Source organism: Pieris napi, chromosome 1 (assembly GCF_905475465.1).
Source record: "Pieris napi chromosome 1, ilPieNapi1.2, whole genome shotgun sequence".
Lineage (NCBI taxonomy): Eukaryota > Metazoa > Arthropoda > Insecta > Lepidoptera > Pieridae > Pieris > Pieris napi.
In genome coordinates this window covers 13,814,430-13,835,395 of record NC_062234.1, presented here as the reverse complement: position 1 = coordinate 13,835,395, position 20,966 = coordinate 13,814,430, and the positions used below count along the sequence as shown (strand labels likewise).

Sequence of the window (20,966 nt, the reverse complement as noted above, 5' to 3'; positions counted from 1 at the left end):
TGTTCACCTACTTGCTTATATAGATGTTCTGAGTAAAGTTTTGAATTTCAAATACTGACTATAATGGTCTAAGATCCCGCTATACAACGACCTTCACCGAAAAAAAAAATTATAAAAAAATAAATAATAAATTATAATTATAAATTCTATACCAATCGAAAGTATGAAGCCCATAGAATATGCAAAAGTTAGGTTGTTTTTAATCAATTAATTATTTATGTGTATATTTTTTATGTGACACTAAAGTATATATATATCTTTAGTATAAAAGAAGGTTTTAGTGATACATATATAATACTACCCTGATTAAAAATATTGATTGAAAAAAGTTCAAAAAATTTACTACATGCAAATTATAAAAAAGAAAAAAAAATTTAATATTAATTAAACATACTCTGGACTGAAATTTGCTAGACAACCCATATGGATTATATTTATTGACATATTAAATTAAATATAAAATAAGTTTCATTAAATAAGCATCTCGGTGAAGGTCGTTGTATAGCGGGATCTTATACTATAAGCTAAATATAAAATATGTAAATAAATAAATATAAACTGACTGCTATGAGGTTACAAAACCAATAAATTACTTAAATATAAATATATAAAATTACTTAATTATTTAAAATTCCAAAGATGGAAAGATCTGTATTTAATATACAATGTAGGTATGTTGACAGTTCAGAGTTAACTAACAGTGAGTAACACAGAGGCCATAGGAGTCAAAAGAAGAGACGCCGGCTGGTTATTTGGTCATAGCGTAAGCGCTCGATCGGTTCAAAACACACAAAAGCTGTTTCTCCTGCTTATCAACAATATAAAATGACTGTGGCATCCCTGTCACCGGCGATGCCAATTTTTCTCAGGTGATGCCCAGCAGTGTCGGGACAAAATTGTGCCTAAAATCGAGATCCTGTTATTTGGGGTCTGAGAGACGAGCGTACAAGCGTAGAAGGCAACGCACTTGCAAACTTTCTGGAGGGCTGGGTCGAAGATGTCCATCCAATGCTAAGTACCCCGCTTACTCTTTTGTCTCCTGACCCATAAAATAATGACATAATACCTCGAAAAAACTTGTACAATGGCATTACGAGAAAAGCGCTGAAATTCAAACTATTTAATTCAGATCATCGTCTGTTGGACCTTTTTTCCTCATCAATATAAATGCCCAGAGTGGCAAAAAAGACTTTACAAGATAGTTTGTTGATGACACATCAATATGATTTAAAGTGAAACAACGGAAGCCACTTGACAATGTAAACACTGCCATCTCCAGTGTAGTTTAATACAAATAATCTTAAGCAAATAGAAAGAAGATATTAAACTTACAACAACAAAATATATAAAAAGATAATAGGTTTTGTTGATACGACCACGTGCTTAGGTATTATTTTAGGTTGTGATCTCCAGTGGGCCCACAAATACACGTATCTAGTAGGTAAGTCTGTCGAATAGGCTAAGCTCACCCTTTGCTGTGAATAAATACGCAACTAGCGAAAATACAGCAAAGCGTCTTCTTTACCTATTTTCATAATGCTTTGTCTTATTGTTAACTTCTGGTGTTCTTTTGTGGGGTAATACTGGTATAAAATCTATATTTGTGGTACGCAGGTCTATGTCAGGTCATTGTACATTTTGTGCGGAAAAATAAAGATTCTTGTAAAAAGCATAGCTTCCATAACTATAACAGTCCTAATAAGACAAAATTAGTGTACCAACCACATGGCTGCGTAAAACGAGTATTTTATTCCAATGCAATTGTATGTTTTTTTAACAAAATAACAAAACCACAAGCAGAAACACTTGTACTTGAACATAGCTGCTTGCTAACGCTTAATCTAAGGTAGATGATGTTACTAGGATGTGATTTCATCATAATCTATTGTTTGATGATGATTTTAAAAACCTTGTAACTATAACATGGCGCTATTTAGGTACGAGGAGAGCAAATGAGCACAGGCAGGCGTGACTTATATAGCCTGTGTCTTATCTTCCGCCAAATAACGTGCAGTGAAAAACAAGATTTTAACTGTTTTGATGTCATTTATGACTAGGTTATAAAATATAATAATATCTCCGGACAACAACATAACTGTTATAAGCCTTATTATTAAACTCAGGGAATCTCTGAGAACAGTGAGTAAACTAAAAAAAAACAGTTAAATTTTTAAATAATGCAATGAAATCAATAACCTTTATTAACTTCAAAAAACAGCTTTTTTGTTGCAAATATCGTTAAGTTTCTTTTCCAGTGATTTAGTGTAATTCTTCAGGTAGGTTTATGGCAAGATCAGGCAGGATGGGGACTCCAATGTTAATTGGGTCTGGAATAATGGGACTTTCTGGGACGAAGGCGGGGCTGTTGTCAATTTCTACAGGTTTTAGCGCTGGCTTGGAGACAGCATTGACGTTTATGATAACTTGAACCATTGGAGCGCTAACTGGGACATTTCCTTCGATTAAAGCTGGGTCAGTTGAGATGGGCTCATTTTCATCTACAAAAGCGGGCCCGATGTTGATGTTTTCAGCCTCGTCCACGAGAATTGGGCTTGGGTCAATGATAGGCTTCTGTTCAGCCAAGATACTTTCCAGTTGCTGTTCAAGAAGAGCAGCGGTGGCGGGGTCAGTGTGAGGGCTGTTGATGGCATCCATGATGGCTTGGAGATACGCCTCATCATGGTTGATGGGCTTTTGCACAGGAACTGCAACTGCCAAGGCAGTCAGAGCAGCGAACGCAATAAAGAACTTCATATTTGCCTGCAACAATATTCTATAGTAAGACAAATCGTTTTTGACTGATATTTATATTGTATTTTTTGTTTGATGAAAAATCGTAACCAATATATGTTTACATTGTTGTAAAATTAAATTTTTATAACCCTTTAGGGTTTTTAATACCCAAACTATAAGTATAAGCTTGTAGTTGAAGTCAACTTCGAAAATATTTACTACATATTTGTTTTATTTTTTCGCAACAAGAAAATTAACACAGTGGCTGTCATTGTATCAATGCGATAGACAATACAATTGATATTATGAAGTAAGTGAATAATTATATGCGCAATTGTTAATTAAGTAGAGTAAGAAACAATAATTAATATTTCTTGATAATAATAATTAATATGCTTGAAAACATTTTTTATACAATTAAAAGAATAATGAAATATAATATATTGTTTTTATTTGTTAATAAACAATTATTGTTAGAAAATAATACTCACAATTAGATCACAATTTTGCAATAATACAATATGTTAAATATGCATCGGTTTTTATACTCTTTATTCTGCTATCGGTGACAAGAAATAAATTAATAAAATCATAAAATATCTTCAATTGCTCGAAATTGCTCGTACTTTAGATATGAAAGATATGACACATTAAATTCGAGAACATTCTTTTGCTACCGGAAATGATTAAGTTGTGAGATTATAGAAATTCCTAAAGATGAAAAATCTTTTTACGTCCATATACTTCGGAATTCCACGAAGACATTCAAAGCCGTTTTCAAATAAAAATGAATCGTTACGTTTTTATTAGGACAGAACAAGCACGATACATTTATATGTCACTAGCCGTTTCGCGCCCGCTTTGCTGGACGAATTAAAATAAATGTTATGTTTCATTATTTTATTTTTTTTCATATTTTTATTATTCTTCTTTTTAACTTCCCGCTAAGAAAATTGAAATATTTCGAAAATCGAGTTTTTAACAGATGTTGACGTTTAGAGGTTCTAGGAAGCCTCCCCGAATGTTTCCGCGGTGAAGTCCGTATGGATAAATTTTCATAAAAGTAAAACAGCAATAAAAAAATGAAGGAACGTTGGAATTAAAAACATAAATAGCCATAAAACATCTAGGAAAAATTTCGCATCGAATGGTGGTAGTTTCATGTGGATACGATCAGTGGTTTAAGCGTGAAAGAGCCTCATACGAACACCATTTTCTTTTTATATATATAGATATGAGGCAATAGCTATCGCCCATTGTGATCTTTACCTCATATTTATGTATTTATTAAAGTTCACCACAACATATATAATGCTTTATCTACAATATATGTTACAATAATGTTAAAAAAATTAACAAGATACAGTAAAAATATTAGAATTCCAATTTTAGATTTTACTAGTAATTTTTGCTTAACATTGCGGATTAGGTATCAGATAGAAACTTAACAATACTTATTTTTTTCATTGATCAGCCCGAAGCATATACTCTTATAGCTAGCCCTAATATACGAGCTGGATACGTAATAGTTTATTCCCTTACATTCGCGAGGAATTCGAATGAGAGGTGCCTTAACTCGTTGGTTTTTGCTGACGGAATTTGGAAAATGCCGTTGAATTTCTGCTGAATTTGAACTGTATGTTTTGTATTTGACCATTTATAAATTGGGTAAAAACGTAACATCGGCTAAAGTTCCCCAATCGTACAGTGGCATCATTTTAAATATATTTAAAGTTCTCCTCATACGTAAAGTTCATATTTACATCCGTTATTAGGCTTCCTTGTGGCCTCCACGTTGCTCCACGTGTTCTGCACGTATAATCTGGACCGTTTGACAAAATGGAATGCGAACCAAAAATAATTTAAGTTTAATTAGCAGGAGATGCAGTAATATAGCTCCAGCACGTGTTTTAATTACAATTTGTATAACCTCTTACCTCATGTATAACTGAATCGGAAACACCATTTTTATTATACAATATATAAATGATATTAAAATTATAGCACTAGATAATAGATAGATAGCATGTAAAACTCAATAAATTGAAATCGTAAAACATTATATATTATATGTTTTGTTATTGATACTGATTACATACCCACCAGGTCTAAGAAAAAATATGCTACCAAGATACTTACTTGGGAACGCAAGCCCAATCTCGCCAGATCTCGTGCGATTTTTCGAGATCAATCCCGAAGCGAAACATGACGAAATCTCGTTGGATTAACGAGATTAAGTGTCAGTACCTAGTATCAAAAAATTAACATCTTCGATGAACAAGCGTATCTCTGAGCGTTGAATGAAAGCAATTGTTTTATTTGAGAATCCGTGTAATTTAAAGATGATTTATTATAAATAATAGAAACAGTTATAATAAATATGAGTAACAATACTTTGTTTTTCCTTAAAATATTGTCCTATCTCAAAATCATCTTCATGACAGCTGTTTTCATGGTGTTAAGTGTCCATTGATCGATTTATACCTCGAAAGGACGTTCGATCTCGAAAATACCGAGAACTTACGAGATTGTAATTAATAATACCATGAGATCTCGAATTAGAGATTTCTACTCGAGATTGCATTCTCTAATACTCACGCCATGTAGCTGGCGTTTCTGGTCTTACTCTCTATACTTGACTTAATTTGATGACTTGAAGTAATTTATATAACGAAATATTTATGCTATTGCCATCCATAACCAATAATAAACATATTTTACTATTACAATACTTTTAGGGTTCTAGATTAAGTTGGATTTTATAATAAGAATGACGTTTTATTATCAACATCTTTGATAAGCGATTTCAATTACACATTGGCTGTTATTATTAGTGTTAGTATATTGTTACTGTCGTGTTTATTTTGTCATTTATTATTTATTGTCTGAATAGGAATAGTAGAACGAATTAAGTGAGGGCCAGCGGTGGATTCCAAAAAAAACCAAAATATATTAAAATTACTTTAATTAATTACTTTTACAAATAATGAACTTAACTAATTACAATTATTTAATCGGCCCGATATTAGGTGCACGATAAATATATTATATAATAAACTTAACTACTTGAGACTTGACCGGTCCGATATGAGGTATCCGATCAAAAGCTGTTGGTTCTCTTGTCCCTTTCCTTATATAGCGTAGTTTCGTAAGAGGTGACTTGTATTGGGTTTGCGGGGCAAAGGGAGTGCAATGAATATGTAACATCTCCCCCGTAAGATGAGCAACTATTTGCTATTGATGTCTATAGCAAAAGTTGCGGCTCGAAGTTCTTGCGCAGACATGTTCTTATTATCCGTTTTTGAAATCGGCTTCGAAGATGTATTTCGGCGATATCGGAGTACGAAGAAAAGTACAGCTGCGCCCAGGAGTGTGGTCATAGCGAAGTACAAAGGAATCGTTGTGTGGTATATTATGTTTGATGAATCATATGTTTTCGCCGGTGCTTTCATTGTAATTCCATTTTGCATATTGTGTAACTTCGTGAGATCGATTGAATTAAGTTGGACACCTGGTTGATTTTGTTGAATGATGTTGTCCATTCGAGGAAAATTAATGATTTCGACACCGCTTCCTTTAACTCGGTCGTCGATGTTGGTGGCCGTAATTTCTGCGGATTTTAGCATACATGATTTAGGTATTGTTGCGAAATAGCTGCCGTGAAGTATTTCATATTTTTCGTGGGAACAGACGAGTTGAACTTTTGTAGGTTTTGGGAATGATATTATATAGTGCTGACTGTCTAGTTCCGTAAGAGCTTCTTTATACATAGTAATAGGCGTTGAGGAACATGATTTGTCTATTTCTTGAGAATGGATAATTTCGTAGATGCAGTCCTTTTTACTCTTCATTTGATGACGTAGTTTTTGCTCGCATATGTGCCACCTGTTGATCTTCGGACATTCTGTCTCTATGTACACAAATTCTTTAGTATTAGTTGCTACATATGGATAGGACGGGATAATTACCTGAGAATGTATATTAGGTACAGGACACAATCGATAAAGTTGGAATATTGAAGGTAAGGTAATAGGAAAGCTAAGGACAACCACTATTTTCCTGTCTATATAATATGAACCTAAGCTAATTATATCATAAAAGTTTCTTATCTCCAAATCTAAAATTTGATCTGTGCCATACAGATTTTTTAATTTTCTTAACATTATTTTTAAATCATTAATATTTAATATAGAATGGTGCAAAGACATAGTGCGACTAAAAGCTAATATATTTTCTATTCTAATTATCTCATTATATAATTCCTGCACGTTATCGCTTATAATGTTGAATATTAGCGACAGGCGGGAGTATCGAATTACGCTTTGATTGTCCGAGTTAGACATGTTTATTATATAGTTAAGGGCTTTACTTAATTTTATTTGATTATCTGTTAAATTATTTAATACGTGAGTTTGTTGTATGCTATATTCTTTAAAAAGTGAAATATGTTGATTAAAACTAGAAGTTAATTCTTTATTATTCGATTTTAAAATATGAATAGCTGTCTCATATCTCAGAGCGTCATTATGATCGAGATTCCCAGAAATAAACTTGATAAGAGTACCCAATGGATTAATGATGCCTCGTTTAACCCTGGAGTCGGGTTCGAATGATTTTAACTGTAACATAACTTTATTTAATTTATTATTAATAAAATCGGTTTGGCTCTTGAAACGTAATGAGTAACCGTTCGGTAGTCTATGTATAGTTTCAGTCAATTTTGTCTGCAAGTCAAGAACTTGTTGTTCTATTAGGTCTATGTTAATGTCTTTCAGGAAAACATGATGGTGAGAAATGATTTTAGTATCTCCTAATTTAAAGGGAAATAAGCCAGGTCCATTGTCAAGGCTGTCGAGTCGAATTTCTTGCGCTTGGGCTAGGGTTGTCAGAGTCAGTATTAGGTACCTGTAACAAAGTAGAATCTTTATGTGTCTTTTGTCGTTTTAATCTAGATTTCGCTACCGGTCCGCGTCTGCGTGAAGTATATATATGTATAGGTAAGTTAGCTATGACTTTATCTTGTGTATAGCGCGTGGCTAGCTTTTGTCTAGCTGCCATCGGATTTCGTACATATATCTCTTGGTCGGGTTCATACTGTACTTCGGGTTCTCTGTGAGTATTTCGTTGCGTCATAATCGCTTCGCGTTCGGCAAACGATGAGTCATGTATAAGTCGATATACTGTTTCCATTTTACTATGATGGTTTTGCATATATTGTTGTAATAAACGTTCGGATAAATTTAAATCAGTGGGATCTCTTGGGTCGTAATGTCCAGTGATTAAGTCATAGGGTCTACATTTAGTTAAACTATGTATGGAACTATTATATGCTAAAATTGCGTAAGGTACTAAATTGGTGGCAGATTCATTCTTATGTTTTAATTTTAATATTCGGAGATGTTCTAAGAGAGTACTATGGAAACGTTCTATCATGCCGTTTTCATTTGGGGTGTGTGCAGCGATCTTATGATGGTGTATTTTGTGAAGACGTAAAAATTCAGTTACAACTTGATTCGTAAACTCGGTTCCTTGGTCAGTAGTCAAGGACATCGGTGAACCGTGATGGGTGATGAACGTTAGCAATGATTTTACGATATTAGGGGCTGTACAGTCGCTTATACGATACGCCTGTGCATATCTGGAAAATGCGTCTATTAAAGTTAAATATTTTTCTTGTTCTATAGTTAATACATCTACATGTAGCATGTCAAAGGGTTTTGATGGCGGAGGTACAATTTTAAACTGTTGCTGTATTGGGTTGCGATCGTATTTCGCACAATTACATACTGAACATCGATTTATATATTCTGTTATATCTGATTTCATATTAGGCCAAAAATAACGTTGCGACAAAGAGTGATACGTCTCATTGATACCACGGTGGTTGGTTTTACCTTCGTGATATTTCCTAATAGTATCCTGTTGGTTTAGATAATCTGATACGTTCTCTGTTTGCCGTTTGACGAGTAATATTTTCATAGAGGAACTTCTAAAAGTTCTTTGAATAATTGGAACAATATGAAGCATTCTATCTATTGGCTGGACTAAAATTGCTGTACGGATATTTGGATCAACATATTTTTTAATGAGGTCGATAGTTCCTTGTTCTAGGTTGTCTACATGAACTTGAACTGAAATGAGAGAGAATTTTTCGAATGGTTTACTAATGACGGGCTTCACTCTAGGTAAGTGATTAACTATATTAATTAATATCTGTCTGCGGAATTTATTTAAAGGGTCATCGCTAATAGGAATCTCAAGAATGGGATTTTCAGAGCTAGTATGAGCGGTTTCAGTATGCGACGAACTCTGTGGTGATTGGAATTCACGTGTTTCAGGTGCTGTCAGAGTGGATGAGGAAGATTTGCTATTCTGTGAGGCTGCTGTAAGTGTCGATGAGGTACTATGACGACGCGGGTCCCGTGACGTATTAACTATTAAGGACATAGCTTCGTCATTGTGTATTTCAATACGCGATAGCGCGTCAGCGTTCGTATTACACTTACCCTTTTTATATATTACAGTAAAATCGTACTCTGCGAGTTTTAGTTTCCACCTTGTTAAACGGGAATTTGGCTCCTTTAAATTCATAAGCCATTGCAAAGGCTTATGGTCGGTGACAATGCGAAACTTACGCCCAAAAAGGTATGGCCTGAAATACTTAGTAGCCCAAACTATGGCTAATAACTCTTTCTCTATCGTTGAATAATTTTGTTCACTAGTATTAAGAGTCCTGGATGCGTATGCTATGGGTCTATCGCTACCTATTGAACCTTGGGATAAAACGGCTCCTAATGCGATATTTGATGCGTCTGTCGTTAGTATAAAATCTTTTGTAAAATCGGGGTACTGTAGGATAGGATCATTCATTAATAAAGTTTTGCAGTGTTCGAAACATTTGATATATTCCGGAGATAAGGTAATAGTAGCGCCTTTTTTTTAGACATGATGTAAGAGGTTTAGTGATTTTTGCGAAATCAGAAATAAATTTCCTATAGTAACCTAATAGTCCTAAAAAGCCTTTAATTTGCTTTGTTGTTTTTGGTATGGGATAATTTGCTATGGCCTTGATCTTATCTGGGTTAGGTTTAACACCTTCGGTCGTAATTATATGACCTAAATAAGGGGTTTCTCGTTTAAGGAATTCGGATTTATCCATTTGGATTTTAAAGTTAGAATCTCTTAAGCGTTCAAATACTTCTTTAAGATTAGTCATCATTTCCTGAAGGGAGGTACCAAACACTAAAATGTCATCGAGATAAATTACACATATCCTATTAACTAGACCTTGAAGAACATTGTCCATAACACGTTGAAAAGTAGATGGAGAATTTTTTAGGCCCATGGGCATTCGAAGGAATTCATAATGACCATGTTCTACGCTAAATGCAGTTTTGTGAATGTCCTTGGATGACATTTCCACTTGATGGAAGCCACTAGCCAAATCTAATGTACAGAAATATTGGCATTTACCTAATTTATCTAGAATGTCTGTAATATTTGGAATCGGATACTTGTCGTCAATCGTTTTATCATTTAACTTCCGAAAGTCAATGACTAATCGCCACTTAACTTTTCCAGATGCGTCACTTTTCTTTGGCACTATCCATATAGGTGCACTCCATGCGGAGGTAGAAGGTCTAATTATACCTTGATCTAACATGTTTTTTATTTGATTTTGAACCTCGTCACGATGTATATATGGATATCTATAGGTTTTACTATGAACAGGCAACTCATCGGTCGTATTAATACAGTGTTTGATTTTATTAGTAAATGTCAAAGGTTCGTGTTCAAGATGAAAAATGTCTGAATACTGTCTACAAATATTTTTTATACTAGCTGTCTCCTCTGCGTTTAAATGATCTATGCGCAAACGCGATAAGACGTCGCGAGCTCGGGCATTGTTATTAAAAGTATCATATGACACTTGTTCATTAAATATATGAGCTTTAATGGGTTCCGTCAAAGAAATTATAATATCACTGTTGGTGGGATTAGAGATTTCTAAAATTGCGTGATGATTATTTGCCGTAGTTATGCATTCATTTATGTAGCATTTCCCGACTTTTTGATCTTGAATACATATATCACCGTTGGATATAGAAGTAGGCACACGTATTAATTTCGAAGAATTAGCTGGAATTATAGCTTCGCATAAATTCACACTATGGGACATGTACATATGAAGGGGGTTAGATGCAAACTTCGTAATTAATTTTCTAGATTCTAAATCAATTTTTGCCGACCATTTTTGAAGAAGATCACAACCAATTAGTCCATCGAAATAATTATGGAATTTATACACGAATAATTTTATCCATGCATTGTCTTTGAATTCTTTGAAACACGGTATATATATTGTATAATCATTCTTGGTAGTAGCATGCACGTTTGAAACAATAAATGGTTCGAAGTTTAAAGGAAAGTTTGGAAAATAAGTATCTATAGCTTCGGGTCTTATAAAAGATTGATTCGCACCTGTATCGATTAGAAATTTTAATGGTGGGAGATCTGGGTGAATTAGAACTTGAATAAATGGTAATTGTCTCTGATTTTGTATATTTAACTCTATTCGGGGAAAACTATCTTTCGATCCTTTGGAAAATCCTGTTTGGATGGTTCTGGCACGTTGTTTTCAGAATTTATGGTTTCCGGTTGTTCAGTATACTCTGTTATATTATATTCGTCGGCTGTTGAACAGTCATATGGTAAGTAGTTAGGGTCATATTGTTGAAAGTCACATGGATATTCGTCATTGTCATAGTCATAGTCGCTATAGAGATAAGGGTCATTTAATTCGTTATTATTAATCTGTCGAGTTTTAAAGTAATTGTTAGGGGGTGGATTACCATGAATCCTCCAGTCATGTCCAGTCTGAGTAGGTGGTAAAACTCGAGCAGCAGGGTGACTAATACCACTCATGGGTTGAGGGTAATTTTTCATTGGTATTGGTTGACGGGGTGGAATTCTAAATCCCGTAGACATATTCGACCTTGGCAAAGCTTTAAACATTTGTTGGGTCCTTGAAGGACCTTGCTGCTGGTACATATGAGGCTTATATGAATTATTGTTAAAATTTTGACCATTATTTAATCTTGGCAAGTTAAAAGGTTTTTGATACTGTGAATTAATATCGTATCTATAAGGTTTTAGAGTAGGCGAGCTAGATATTTGAGGTGTAAAATTTTGTCTCTTCGTATTTTTGTTTTGCAAGTAAATTATGTTCATCTCGTCTTTTGCATATTGCAACGCCACTTCTAATGTTTCTGGTCTCATACATCGTATGCGTGAGCCCAGAGGTTCCTCCAAACCTTTTAGATACGTTTTTAACGCGAGGCTATTGTATAAATTACGTTTAGCCTGAATAGTGGTCTCAATTTTATCATGAACTTCTACATATGTAATGATTGTACTCAATAAATTTTGTATACGCTCATAAAATATATGTGGGCTATCTGATCCTTGCGTTAATTGTGACAAATCAGTATAAAGAGTAGACTCATCTCTGTGATCTGAGAAGCTATTAATTAGAGTGCTTCTTATGCCACTCCAATTTTGAGGGGCCCCATTTGTTGATAGGGCTCTGGCGGCAGCGCCCGTTATTTTATTAATAATTCCATTAATTAATGCTAAATTTGTAACATCATTACCCGGACTTGGCTTGGCATAAGTCACTACTAACGTGTCACATAAGTTCAAAAATCTTGTTAAATTACACGCACTTCCGTCGAAGTTCGGCACAAATTTTAAAGCTCTTAAAATCCTATCTAATAATGCATCTTGTGCAATTGAAAAATTCTCAAGGGAAGCTTCGCGCTCCATGTTATCTTCTAAAATATCTTCTAAATAATCTAAATGTCTATTGCGATCTCTCAGCTCGATGCGAGAGGCAACTCTTGGGGCTTCGATTCCCCGGTTTTTCCTAGGATGGAAAATTTTGGATGATTTGGGAACACACAGGAATGTAACAACCAATCGTTAAGAAATGTGTAACTCACATATGCATTTCGACGATGGTGGCACCTTTTGTCATCGATTTCTGGATGCGCCGTGTGTGGTCCGCTGTCCTCGGTTCTTGTGAATCGTCGATTAAAACTTGAAAGTCTATTAGTTCGCGTACTCTACGTAGGCGATCTACGGAGTATATTACTTAGTACGCGCACTGACTCGACGATCCTACCGACTGCGCCAATTAAGTGAGGGCCAGCGGTGGATTCCAAAAAAAACCAAAATATATTAAAATTACTTTAATTAATTACTTTTACAAATAATGAACTTAACTAATTACAATTATTTAATCGGCCCGATATTAGGTGCACGATAAATATATTATATAATAAACTTAACTACTTGAGACTTGACCGGTCCGATATGAGGTATCCGATCAAAAGCTGTTGGTTCTCTTGTCCCTTTCCTTATATAGCGTAGTTTCGTAAGAGGTGACTTGTATTGGGTTTGCGGGGCAAAGGGAGTGCAATGAATATGTAACAAACGTGTTGGTATCAGTATTTATTTATTTATTAAAGTACACCACATAAATTACAACCTATCTAAAATACATAAAAATCATAGTGAACATAAATAACACGACTATATCGATACACAACTTGCAACATTTTTCATTATAGATATACATAGTAATAAAATAACGTAAAAACATTTTCCGCCCATTCAACGACTGTTAGTTTTTCGTACCTATGATATACGAAGTCATACAAAAGCTTTGTTATTGTAATATAGTATTTCAAAACAGTTGGCCTAGTGGTTTCAATCCTTGGGGTCACAGGTTCGATCCTCAGCTGTGCACCAATAGACTTTCTATGTGCGCATTTAAGACTCATTCGTACGGTGAAGGAAAGCATCATGGAAACCGGCTATCTTAGACCCAAAAAGTCGACAGTGTGTATCAGGCACAGAAGGATCAATTGTCTATTAGAAAAAAACAAATGATCACAAAACAGATACCTGAGGCCCAGACCTAAAAGGTTGTAGCATGGCATTAAGTCGGTAGGCAATCAGCCATCAGCCTGACAAACGTCATCTTGAGTCAGACATACCGGATTCCTTGCGATGTTCTTCACTGCACGAGTAAGTGCAACTTGCAACAAAGAATGAAAAAAAAATTTTCGCCACGCCGCTCTCTTGCCACCATCAACGTTCCAGCCATTTTGAAGCCAACAGGCTACACTACAGACGATGGCAAACGGCCAGATGGGATGACGTTGATAGATTGGAGGGTGTGACGGGCTTTGGTATGGGCTGCTGCTTGTGTGGACACGTTAGACCCGTCTCAACTCCCTCGGACAAGCAAAAAAGCTGGCGTGGCCGCAGAGCAGGCGGAAAATAATAAAAGGCTCAAATATAAGTCTTTCCTCCAACTTTGATTTTGGACCCTTTGGAATAGAGACTCTTGGGCCGTGGAGTTCAAGTGATATAAGTTGGCGCCTGGTAGAAAGTACCGGTGACCCCAGATCTGGTGCTTTCCTCGACATATTTGTGTGTTCGCGAGTGAATTCACAGTAGCGATATTGTGTATATTATGTGTTTAATTATATTTTATTTTTTCTCGACATTATAGCATTGTCATAGTCTGTTACATGGGTAATGTATGTAATAAATAAAATATACAGTAGTTGTGTTAGTATAAGTTGTAAAAATTTAAGTTAGTTTTTTTAAGTATGGCCCCTTTTCAATTTCTCTGATTTTTCTCAATGCATTGTTCAGATCCAATTTTCTTGTTTTGGATGATACGTTGAAAGTGCATAATTTTAATTGTTGTAACGTGGAGCGCCTTTTTTATTTTTATTATTGTCCTGTTCTTCGTTTGTCATATGTAATAGAGGTGCTATTTAAATGTAAATCTATTTTAGATAATAGAACGGAAGGTCTCAGATCGACGTATTGTTAAATGATAAAGAATTTTTTTACATATTTTACACTTTGTACCATTTTATTATCGTGTTCTAAGATTAAAAGGTTGGAAGAATAGATAGGTGCACGCTGCAGAGATAAGTACCATCGATACCTACTCGTCTGTATTGCGGTGATATACTTTTCTTAACGTGATAAGATTTTATTGGTGACTATCATAGTGCGAGCAGCGTTGGCGTAGTGGCTTCAGCGTGCGACTCTCATACCTGAGGTCGTAGGTTCGATCCCCGGCTGTGCACCAATGGACTTTCTTTCTATGTCCGCATTTAACATTCGCTCGAACGGTAGAAGAAAAAATCGTGTGCCAGGCACAGGAGGCTGATCACCTACTTGGCTATTAGATAAAAAAATGATCATGATACACAAATCTGAGGCCGGCATTTTAAGAATTAACGCTCTTTCTTGAAGGACACTAAAGCGAAAATACTTCAGTGGGCAACTGGTAAAAAGCCGCCTAAAGAAACGCTCAGTTGTGGAACGTGTAGTTGAGCAATAATTTTTAAAATCAGTAAATCAATACAAACTTGGAGTATCGATTAACAATATCTAAAATAAATTTAAAAAAAATAAGACGGTTTAAAGACGATACAAACCGTTTACTTTTATTTATTCATACTTATTGCACTAAATAACAATTTACATAATATGAAAATAAGAAAAAAACATTAGATAGTGCAACGGGCACCTTTATGGCTATTAAGCATTCTCTTCCAGGTGACACTAATAGTATATGACATTTTTATGGAAATTAAGTAATACTTATTTAAACAAGTTCACTGTCAAACACTACTAGCTAATCGGAGATTCATTCTTATATATTATTTCATAGCTATTTTTTTGTTGTCGTTGCACCGTTCGTTCTTTCCGTGAAGCCTGAAGAGCCCAGGAACCTTCTGTACTTCTGGAAGGAGCTAGGTTGGCTAAGCTAGCCAGGACTTTACGCACAACGGACCAAGTGCGGAAACTGAGTCCACCAACCTTAAACCTTTTCTGCACCGTTCTATAATTATAATTTTCTCAGCTAGTTTATCAGCAAGAGTAGTAGTTTTATAACCATTAAAATTATCAATTGATTGATAGTTTAATTTAATGTCTGGACTATTTGATTCTCTTTATAAAATATTATCATCGGCAAGCCAAGAGCACGTACAAAAGTCGTGACCCTATGCATATAAATTATAACGTACATTAGTTTACATATATACGGGTTAAGTATTTACAATCCACTTCAGGTTTACATAAAGGGTTTTTATTTTTTAATTGTTTTTTTTTAATAATTCAGAAAAAAAATTAAGTAACAAATAAGATTGATTTTGATGTAACTTAAACTGTTCCTTAAGGTGGGATTTAAATCAAAAAAGATAATCTAATTATGATGTTAAATTTAGCACACGTGACATCGTCATACCAAATATTATCATTGGATTATATTTGACTATAACTTGCATATAATCTGAGAACTTTTGCTAGAATTGTCTACCAATATCACACACATAAACAACATTTTCACATACCTCCATTTTTGAATTCATCTGCTGTCTAGGTATTGTATGTACTACCTACAACCAACAAAGCGAAGGTCTCGTTACCAGGCCATAAAATTATTTAAAAAAAAATTGTCTTATCTTTGGTACAACCAAAAATAACGAAATATGAATAATTTCCCGAATAGAAATGAAATTACTAATATCGGTAACGATTTAGAAATACTATAATAGACCGTATAGAACATCCAACATTTCTATTCGGAACAATAAAGGGGAAAATATACAAGAGACTTCACAATAGCATTAAATTACATACAATATCACAATATGGTATAATCTACACTGCAAGGGTCTTAAAAATATAATGTAAAAGTTATATGAATGCATCAAGATGTAGGCACACGGAATGACAAAAAATATTATTACAGTTTTAACAATAGCTTAAAAATAATATTAGCTATTTTTTTACTCTCTTATTGGTGTGTGTAGGTATCTAAACGATGAAGTTTTATGTCTTGTTGGTCACGCACGCATTCCTTTTACGACCCAAATTGTTCGTCGAAACATAAACGAATAGTCTGCTAACAATAGGGTAATATGGTTTTTGGTTTACGTGTGTACGACACAATTTGAAAGAAGTTTTGTTATACATTGATAATTAAAGCAAAGTTTTAATTAATAATGTTATGAGATACAAACTACACATCGCAAACAGCTGTTACTAACTTTAAACATAATATCGAGAGCTAAATGAACTGCGTATTAATTATTACGATCTAGAGTAATAAGTTGTATAAACTACTATTAATTAAAAACAATAATTAATTAACATGAAGTTATATTGTAGTAGTATATCTAGTTCAGACTGCTTTGGGTTAGTCAATACATTAGTTTTTTTTTTTTTTTAAAGACAATTCACACCAATTGACCTAGTCCCATGCTAAGCTGGTGAAGCTTGTGTTATGGGTACTAGGCAACGGATATACATACATATTATAGATAGATATACATATAAATACATATTTAAACACCCAAGACCTAAGAACAACACCAAATGCTCATCACATCGATGTTCGCCTCAGCCGGGGATCGAACCCGGGACCCATGGATTCGCAGTCAGGGGTACTAACCACTTGACCAATGAGTCGTCATATTAGGATTCTTTTATCCCAAATATCCTTAATGTCTCGCATAACTACAAAGTAGGTAGGTATTTTAGTTTTAAAAGGCACAGAATGCCTAAAACAAAAATTATCAGAAAAACTGGTGAAAATATATTTCTGTATGCATCTAGGTCCAGTGAGAATTTCACACTCTTACTGTAACAATTACTTCTTGTAAACATAATATGTCAGAGTATCTCTTTTTTAATAGAAATATCAAGGAAGATATTATAAGAACAATTAAATTTAAATAGACAAAAGTAGGATTAATAAAACATAACTTTGTTGCATAAATTTAATATTCAATTAACAAATAAATTTTATAAAATATTGACAACACTTTGTGATGACATATCTTTTTAATGTTAAGAATATGTTCCCTAATTCTACAATAAATATTAGTGTAATAGTTTTCCACAAATAAAATAATGTGAATATATATTTAGTGACTATTTTTAATAAGTTCCTTCCCAACCTCAAATACATTCAACCACCAACAACCCTTTAAAAAATTGATTAACATTACAAACATTCAATAAAATGCCATTGATTTGTTCTTTATATTTAAAAAGACATAACCAAAATAGTGTTTTGAAATAAATAAACAATTTAGAAATAATTAAAAATTGAACATGCATTAACTAAAATTAAATTCAATTTGGCCTTTAAAGTCCTAATTCTTTCATTAAATTGACATTTATGAATCTATTGAAATAATTTTCTAAATACATACACTAGACTTAATATAGAATACTTTGCACAATTCCCCTTCAATAACTATCTACAATTTTCTATCATATGTACGCCTTCTTTGGTCATCAATTTTAATGAGATAGTATGTACCGGGAAAAAGTGTGTCCACTGGTCCCGAGGGCTCATATGGAGCAGTGTGGTAGTTTTCTGTTCTAACTTGCATGTAATCTGAGAACTTTTGTGGTTCTACACACATACGTTTCTCTAATAGTGACACACTTTCATTAACAGAATTTATTAATTTCTCCAACTTTGATCCAGCACTCATGTCATTGCAGATGTTAATTGAATACATAGTTGATGCTAAACCTGACCCGTATGAGAACAAAGCAAATTTTTTTCCAATCAATTGTTCTGGAGACTTGCTTACTAAGTAGGATAGAAGACCACCATATAAAGATGGAGTGTACATATTACCGACATTTCGAGCTAAATGCAGAGAAGGTTTTGTTTTTGCTTCAAATAGATCTTTACTGTAGGTCATAAATGCCTTCTCAACATCTCTATCAAAATATGTGTTTTCCCGCTTAAACTCATTGAACTGTGAGAGACCAGGGAATTTACTTTCCCTTTCTTCATAAGGTGTATTCAGGAAATCATTAAAACTCACTCTAGCCAATGATTTTTGAACTAATTTACAATATGGTGAGTGAAATAGCATTCCATCTAGACTCAATAAACCTTTAAAGTTAGGATCTATGGCCCTCATTTTTTTAGAAAACAAATTATAGCAGTTGTCCAATGCACTAAGGTAGCACTGAATAGAAAGCTTCCCATCAACATAAGGAAACTCAGATGCAAGATCCGGTTTGTAGAAATCATAGGCATGGGTCATGTATGAAGCACGAACTCCACAATCAAACACTAAAGGGGCATCAGGAGCTATGAGCATTGCAACTGCCCCAGCTCCTCCAGTAGGTCTAGCTGGACCTTTACCATATACAGCAATATCTCCAGCAACCACAATAGCCTTCCTTCCATCCCATGAAGATGATTCAACCCAATTAATAGCATTAAATAATGCTGCAGTCCCTCCATAACAGGCATTAGTTGTGTCTATGCCTTCAATATCTGTGGCACCTTCTTTGGCAAACAGGGTCATAAGAAATGTTTTAACACTTTTGCTTTTATCAATAATTGTTTCAGTACCAACCTCAAGGCGTCCAATATCATGAAGGTTAATGTTGTTCTTTTCAATAAGTCTATGAAGCACTGTGAGGCAGATGGAGTTAATATCTTCTCTATCTGTGCAAAATGCCATTTTACTTTGCCCTAAACCAATTGTATATTTCCCAGCAGCGACTTCATCATATTTTTCCAATTCCACTTGATCAACATATTGCGAGGGAAAGTAAATTTCCATAGCGTGGATACCCACGTTTTCAACTTTGCCTTTGCCCATTGCGATATGGTTAACTGATGAAACACCAATATAATGACACAATTTTCTCGGAAATAACTGTAACTTGCGTCGCGGACTACTAACTCTCGTCGCGTCTTGATTCAGACTCGCTCGCTACGGCAACAGCCAAGAACTCGTTCAGTGTCGACGTCAGACTAGTCCACTATTGACTATACCGCCGGTATGCGATCATCATACCATTGACCTACTACGGAACCGTTAACCTAACTTTCTTCTACTCTTACGCGGCTGACCGATAACAATATTAATGTGACGCAAACTGTCCGGTTATATACATAAATGTACCATTAAATAATTACGTTTTAATTACATTAATGCTTTTGTTTCACAACGTGTAATTAAAATTTATTTTCTTATAATTTTTAATTTCTGCAAGACGACGAACTTTTAAATTTTGACGTTTGAACTTTTGTCTTAGTCCTAATTCTGTTTGTCAGTGTCAACGTTTCAAAGGATCTAGAAAGTAGAAACCCTATTTCAAAATTTCAAGTAGTACAGATTACTTAAGTAATACTCTCTCCCGTTAATAATATTTCTTTCTCTATGTAGTCCTGAGAATGAGAATTAATCAAGTGTAATTTAAAATAATTTTTATATAGGTCTCTCTAATATTGATTTTTTATTCAGTACGCATATTTTTTTTACTTAGATCATGTCTCGATCTTGATCGCTGCACAGCTTGCCGGCCTCTGAAATGTGTGGTTAAATTTACATGTATTAAATGTCAGGAGTATCTGTATAGTATATGTAGTGAATCTATGTGCAAGCTGCGCCATCGTATCGCGCACCTTTTGCTATTAAAATTTAGAACAACCACGTGAGCCGTGTCAGCAGTTGGTCAATGTTCAAATAATATATATTTAAATTACTTTTGTGAGCTGTCTGTGTATCGCATTTTCAGCTAGTACAGTATAGAATAGCCACGTGAGCCGTGTCAGCAGTTGGTCAATGTTCAAATGAAATCAGAACAATCGTGATCCTTAGTTTCTTATTACAAAAAAAAAATATGAAACGTATATACATCAAATATTACTAATACATTTCTAAGTACCTCAATACATACTCTTCTATTGTAATTTTTGAAAATATTTCAAAACCCTAAGTTGATAGAGGTTTGAAGATATAATAATTTATATAAAATAAAGTCATTCTTAGGCCACGACAGCTCAGTGTGTATACAGAAACAGACTCTCTCTCTTTTTCTTATCTAGCTTTCAATGCACGATGGAACGGAAGTGTCCGAGAACTGGAGTACATACACGGTAAGATCACAGAACCGACAACATTCTGCGCTTACATAATATTTCTTGCTAGACAAATCGCAACGGGATTATTTCCATACCAAATCTGACCCTCATTATGTGATCAGTACATCGAAGCGATTGATATAATGTGATAGTGATGATATTAATAATTACGTACCTACTATTAGTTTTAAATTGTCTACATGTTACTGTTACACCTGTTCTAGAA

General features: G+C 34.3%; 2 protein-coding genes across 3 annotated transcripts; both read right to left on the bottom strand.

The window, feature by feature from the left end:
* Positions 1 to 2,162: 2,162 nt before the first annotated feature.
* Positions 2,163 to 16,202, bottom strand: LOC125052778. 2 transcript variants are annotated; one of them, XM_047653804.1, is made up of 2 exons: positions 16,182 to 16,202; positions 2,163 to 2,760 (listed from the first exon to the last, which is right to left on the bottom strand). In XM_047653804.1, the coding sequence occupies exons 1-2, from the start codon at positions 16,197 to 16,199 to the stop codon at positions 2,260 to 2,262; spliced, it is 519 nt and encodes a 172-aa protein (XP_047509760.1). In that variant the 5' UTR covers positions 16,200 to 16,202; the 3' UTR covers positions 2,163 to 2,259. The 2 variants fall into 2 exon arrangements, with proteins under 2 accessions (XP_047509760.1, XP_047509769.1); XM_047653813.1 differs by lacking the exon at positions 16,182 to 16,202 and adding an exon at positions 3,225 to 3,306.
* A 1,396-nt stretch (positions 16,203 to 17,598) lies between these two features.
* On the bottom strand, positions 17,599 to 19,884 carry LOC125051901 (hydroxymethylglutaryl-CoA synthase 1). Its single transcript, XM_047652526.1, has one exon. It carries the CDS (start codon positions 19,470 to 19,472, stop codon positions 18,099 to 18,101), a length of 1,374 nt encoding a protein of 457 aa, XP_047508482.1. The 5' UTR covers positions 19,473 to 19,884; the 3' UTR covers positions 17,599 to 18,098.
* Positions 19,885 to 20,966: the final 1,082 nt, after the last annotated feature.

Bases quoted from the DNA above. Each gene is read 5' to 3' on its own strand.
- LOC125051901 (XM_047652526.1), bottom strand. From the start codon at position 19,472: ATGGGCAAAGGCAAAGTTGAAAACGTGGGTATCCACGCTATGGAAATT.